At 38.2% G+C, this 6,285-nt stretch overlaps 1 protein-coding gene across 1 annotated transcript; it reads left to right on the top strand.

Moving 5' to 3' along the window:
• Positions 1-2,488: 2,488 nt before the first annotated feature.
• On the top strand, positions 2,489-6,023 carry txnl4a (thioredoxin-like 4A). Its single transcript, XM_003458493.5, has 4 exons — positions 2,489-2,664; positions 2,882-3,061; positions 4,367-4,470; positions 5,515-6,023. The coding sequence occupies exons 2-4, from the start codon at positions 2,909-2,911 to the stop codon at positions 5,684-5,686; spliced, it is 429 nt and encodes a 142-aa protein (XP_003458541.1). The 5' UTR covers positions 2,489-2,664; positions 2,882-2,908; the 3' UTR covers positions 5,687-6,023.
• The last annotated feature ends 262 nt before the right edge of the window (positions 6,024-6,285 follow it).

The following is a 6,285-nucleotide window of genomic DNA, read 5'->3' as shown; positions in this document are numbered from 1 at the left end:
CAGCCACTGGTAGGATTTCTGGATATCAGCCACCTCCTCTATCTGCCGGTGGTACATACCGTGCAGGGGCCTGTCCTTCCATGATGGTTCCTCGCCTTCCTCCTCTTTCTTGGGTTTCTGCTGCCTGAGGTATTCACTGAGCACGCTGTCAGTTGGGGCCATCTTCGTGATGTATTCGTGGATGTTTCTTGTCTCATCCTGGACTGTGGTGCTGACACTCACCAGTCCCCGGCCCCCTTCCTTCCGCTTAGCATACAGCCTCAGGGTGCTGGACTTGGGGTGAAACCCTCCATGCATGGTAAGGAGCTTTCTTGTCTTTATGTCAGTGGCTTCTATCTCCTCCTTTGGCCAGCCTATTACCCCAGCAGGGTACCTGATCACGGGCAGGGCGTAGGTGTTGATGGCCCGGATCTTGTTCTTACCGTTCAGCTGACTCCTCAGGACTTGCCTGACCCTCTGCAGGTACTTGGTGGTTGCAGCTTTCCTAGCGCCCTCTTCGTGGTTCCCATTCGCTTGCGGGATCCCCAGGTACTTGTAACTGTCCTCTATGTCTGCAATGTTGCCTTCTATATATATGTATATGTATATATATATATATATATATATATATATACATATACATATATATATACATATATATATATATATATATATAATATATATATTATATATATATACATATATATATATGTATATATATATAATATATGTATATGTATATATATATATATATATATATATATATATATATATATATATATATATACATATATATACATATATATATATATATAAGCTTGATCTAAGTTCACTCAAAGACATTTGGTGAGTTAATGGTTTGTAGTTTTGTGACAATCAACTTTTGGATACATTTTCAAGGAGGAGCATTTGATATGATGTAATATAGTAGATAAAATGCAGCTGCGCCTTAGTCACATTAAACAGTAACCAAATGTAATGTTACTATAATAAAAAAATAAAATCTAATAAAATGTTATCAACTATGAAACATGAACACCTTTTCACAGCCCATGTGTAAAATGAAAGGACCAAAATAGATCCCAAAGGTTGACTCTGTTCGTCTGGACGTAGAGTTTTCAGTGGGAGAAACATTTCATCACTCTTCAGTCTCAGCTCAGCTCTCTATCAACTCTCTACTCATGGCCAATGATCAGTGGTCTTTGATCAGTAGTTGTTGATCAATGGTCATGAGAATTTGCATATTAATGATCAAGGAACTGACCTTCCACCCATTGTCCCTTCAGTGGTGCTAGTTTCAGTCATTATGCAAATGTACTGTTTATAAGATTGTGGAATCCCGCAGTCAGCTGAGACTGAAGAGGTCACTTGGATGAGTGACGAAATGTTTCTCCCACTGAAAACGCTACATCCAGATACACAGAATCAGCCTTTGGGATTTACTTACCCGGATGATTGAGCATGCATCAAGATATTAAGATAAGACCAAAATAGATGGCACCAAGTTTCAGTAATTAGCTCACAGTACTTTGTCTATGTCATTCTCGAACCTTTATAGAAATGTTTCACTGGGTAAATCACCTTAAATGAAGCTCTTCTAAACCGTATTTGTCTGAAAGTACTTTTGTGCAGGGACCTGTAACTGTGTAATGTTTTTCAGTGTAACCACAGTATAAACCTGTCTTCTACAATCACTGGTAAAGACCAAAAGTTCTTCCAGACAGGGGCGGGGCTAAAGGGGTGGGGTGTGGTGGCACTGACATATCTGAAATTTGTTTGCTCCTCTTCTTCACACACATTCATCACTTAAGTAGAAATACAGATAGTTGTATTTAAAAATGCTCTAGTAAATATTAACATACCCATTCAATGTCCTTACTCAAAAGTTTTGTTTTTTTTTAAAAAGTACAGGCTCTGAAATGTACTCTATACAAAAATAAAAAGTAGCTCTTTGAATTTTTTGACAACTAATTAAAACTCATGTTATATTATTATTATTATTAAAAAAAATCTTAACAAAGGCAGTAAAAAATGTAGCTGTATTTGCTGTTGTCTAAATTGTAGAGCGTTGACTTTGCCTCCACACCTAAATAGAAAAACGACTATAGGGCTACATCGAGATTTGGCAGGTGTGGAAACACTAAAATTACCCGAAAAGAAAAACGTAGAAACAAGTGACAAGTTGTTTCTGATCGGATTTTCTGAATTCCTATGACTTCCACACCCCACCAACCCGCTGTGCCACCCCATTAAAAAAAAATCCCGGAAATGCCCTTTGTTCCAGTTAATATTAAGAAAATTCTTCCATGTTGCAGCTGGAAAGGATGCCGTGTTTTCCTGAAATCTGATTTTGGAAGTCATTTTTCTCATAAATGAAAAACAGAGGTTACCTAAAGCAGATTGAATAGGGTCAGGACGTCTTACAGCATAATTCACTAAGGAAAAACCTAAAATGTGGTTGCATCTGACTAAAACGTACACACGGACGTGACGTAAACACGTCTGGCGCTGGATTGATGACGTCACGTGTCTAGAAACGAACCATTTGCGACAAAGTACACAGCGGCAAGAGCTGTAGCAGAGGTATTATTCAACAAAGTTTCTCTTTCTTGGAGTTACGAATTGCATTGTTACCACAAACACTACATTCGTGGCCTAATAACACGGATTTATTTACGTTTTTAGGTAAGTGTTTCCGAAGTTTGTTCACTTCTTTTTATGCAGGGCTCTCTATTTCTCCTTCCAGATTTTTCCTTGCTAACCTCAACCCAGACTGCCCCGTTAGCAGCAGGCTTACTGCCTATTATGACTAACACAAACAAAAACAGAGGTTTTATTGGATGTAATTTATAATGTAATTTACACATTTGCTACTGTTATAATGAAACATATTTATTTGCAGCTTAGGAATCAAAAACTTTGGATCAACATGTCGTACATGCTACCACATCTCCACAACGGCTGGCAGGTCGACCAAGCCATCTTGTCTGAGGAGGACCGAGTCCTGGTTATCCGCTTCGGACACGATTGGGACCCGACATGTATGAAGATGGACGAAGTTCTTTACAGCATCGCGGAAAAGGTCTGAGTAGTTTATCAACGACGACTGTTTGCTAGCTTATGTTTCTTATCTGAACTCCTGTAGAGGGCGCTGTTTGTGGGGGTTTAACCGGATGCATGTAATATTATTAAGCTGATAAAATTCAGTATAGAGGAGGTCATTTTAGTACTTTAAGGGCAATACGTGGAATATTTTACCATTTATTGTAACATTTAAATACGTCTTAAAATCTTACAAATTGAAAATATATGCACAGCATCCTTGGTGGGGTCTTATTCTGGGATGTAGTGATTTTTCTCTCCTGCAAATAATCTTTCTAAACGCAAGTCTTTCTCTTACTGTTAATTACAACTTAAGAGGTGAAAGTTTGTAGAGCCTATAACTTGTACAAATGTAATGCTGGCACTTTTTCCCCCTCCCTCTCCCAAGTAGTCTTTGTTTTGGTCATTTTGTTTGTTTTCATGGTTCAGGTTTTTCCCAAGTCTTTGAGTTTCAGCAAGCTACCTTCAGTAATTTGCTGACATATGTTAGTCCTTATAGTGTGGCAACAATTTTTATTTTTTCACTGGTAAACTCAAAACCCGGAGGAAAAGTAGCCATAAAAGACAGTATGACTTTAGTAATGACTCAGTTCAGAGAGCCAACTTCACCCATGTTTCTGGGTCACTCCTTGAGAGCAGTGTTATGGATACAGCAAGTCAAGAAGAGGGAAAAAAAGTGCACCTAACTACATTTTCACTATGATAACTGTAGTGTCAGTGCAGTTTGATTCAATATTACTGTATCAATTTCCATTGATTCAATTTAGTTTAGTTTAGTTTTTTTGGCCTTTTAGCCTGTAATGGATAGAGACAGCATAGATAGACAGGAAAGTGGGGAAAGAGAGGAAGACATGCAGCGAAGGGCCACAGGTCAGACTCGAACCCAGGCCTGCTGCTATCTGGCCACAGGCCTGCTCACCAACAGAGCTAGTATTTGTTTATTTATTTAAACCCAGATTTTTTTTGTTTGAGACTTTCTAATGCCTCTTAAAGGGGCCTGGAGGCTCCGTACTACATTGACTGGTCATGGAAGATTATTGCTGATTTTACAACCAAGGCTTTTGCTGGAGGATTTGGCTCTGAGGTAGCAATTGGTTGATGATTTTCCAGATGTAACCTTGCTACCCAGAGCTGTTAAAGTTAAAAAGAAACCTGGCCTTGTGTAATTTTTAAAAGATAAAATTGACTTGATGTCCAGGAAAACATTTTGCTAAGAGCAGCACTTTTCTTCTTCTTTTTTTTTTTCTGTCTGTATTTACTTTTGTTTTTTACTTTGCCTTGACAGGTTAAGAATTTTGCAGTCATTTACCTGGTGGACATCACAGAAGTACCTGATTTCAACAAGATGTACGAGTTGTACGACCCCTGCACTGTCATGTTCTTCTTCAGGTGAGGCTGTCAGTGTCAGCCCTGCATTCTGTCACTGTTGTTGTTATTTAGTAGACTGGCATTGCTGGAATGCACTCAGGTTATTAGTTATTAAAACTAATCATATTAACAAAACTGCTAAATCTTGCAGTCATTGTACACTTCATTTATGTAAGGATAATCTAGTTCTTTTAACACTAAAAGTGTTCAGCTGTGCTCTTCTGGACTCTGCTTCACATCAAACTCACAACACATTAAATAAGCAGACCAGAAGACTGTACTAGAGAGGTATGATGGTGCGTGGGGGAAAACACCAGATACTGATATTTTAATAAAGAAGTTAACATACTCTGGGAATACTTTGAACAAGAGAGCTCAACTCATGCATGACCATCTTGAGAAAACTTAACCGAAAACTTTCCCAGCACTGGACACGCTTATCTTAACGCAGCTGCCCCCTAATTCAGAGCAAACAATCACTTTTTGATTGTAAGGCGATTACACAAGGTACCTGATGGGAGGCAACCTTTATGCAAACAGTTGCTGTCCGACTTGAATAAGCAGTCACACTCTGAGAGATTGCCGAAGGTTTGTAAATACGTGCTGTCTAATTTGTAAATGCAGACAGATTGCCAGCATGTTGCCATCAGTTTGAATGAGTCTTTGTTAAAAGCTGAAGGCAAGTCGACTCATCCGGCTGCCAGCTGGTTGTACTCTGGTTATATTCCTATAGAGCAGGAAGGTTCATCAGTTTATGCTCTGATCATCATCAGGAGCATCATCTATCAGCAGTCTTCCTCATGATTATGATTGGCTGTATCAAACTAGACAGATGGACAGTTACTTATTTGTTTTGGACTGAAGACCATAATTATAAAAGTTAAAACAAGAATACTTGAAATAATTCACATTATGTCACTGAAATTTAAAGAAAAAAAAAAAAACCCTTCAGTTTTTAGTTTTAATCTGTTTTCCACATTAGAACACAGATGGAAACCCAGTTTTTGGTATTTAAATGTGATTTAAAGGAACTCAACATCAAACTTCATTTCATCCCATTTTCAGGAACAAACACATCATGATTGATTTGGGCACCGGTAACAACAACAAGATCAACTGGACAATGGAGGACAAGCAGGAGATGATAGACATTATTGAAACTGTGTATCGAGGAGCAAGAAAAGGCCGAGGTCTGGTAGTGTCTCCCAAGGATTACTCTACAAAATACAGATATTGATTCTTCTTTTACTTCTCTTCTTCATTTTGTTGGAGTTCTCTTTTTTCCATCCCTGCTGTTTTGGACAGAGACTACAAATTTCAGAAGTCGAGGATTTTGTTTTCCAGTATTTTCATTTTGCCAGTGAAAGAGGACGATATTGTTATTATTGGTTGTGTATTTGTTACTTTGTGCCATTTGGGGTTTTTGTGTGTAGGTATCAGTTTAACTCAGTTCCTTAATGAGCTGTTTATTGTGCTTTTTTTATTTTCTTGTGTGAAATGAGCTGAACAGATCACACACAGTGTACACAGCCCTTATATTTAAAAGTTGTAATAAACCTGGATTTTTACTGAGATTTTTTTCTTGAGTAAAGTTTCTGTGGTTGGTACAGTTTATTTATTTATTGCTTTTTTTCTTCCTGTAAGGAAGACCACAGCCACACAGTGGCTGCAAGATGGGTAGAGACAAATAAGACTTCTTAGTAATGTGTTGATAGCTTGTTGAATGGCTTTGAGTTAGATTTTGTCTAATTAGAGTTTTAGCTCTGATGACCAAGCTAGACGGAGAACAGGAATTTAAAAAATGCCTAAGGAGCTTTTCTTTCCAAGCTCCTTAAA

The sequence above is a fragment of the Oreochromis niloticus genome, linkage group LG22 (assembly GCF_001858045.2).
Source record: "Oreochromis niloticus isolate F11D_XX linkage group LG22, O_niloticus_UMD_NMBU, whole genome shotgun sequence".
NCBI lineage: Eukaryota > Metazoa > Chordata > Actinopteri > Cichliformes > Cichlidae > Oreochromis > Oreochromis niloticus.
The sequence above is the reverse complement of the archived record's forward strand: the minus strand, read 5'-3'. Positions and strand labels throughout refer to the sequence as shown.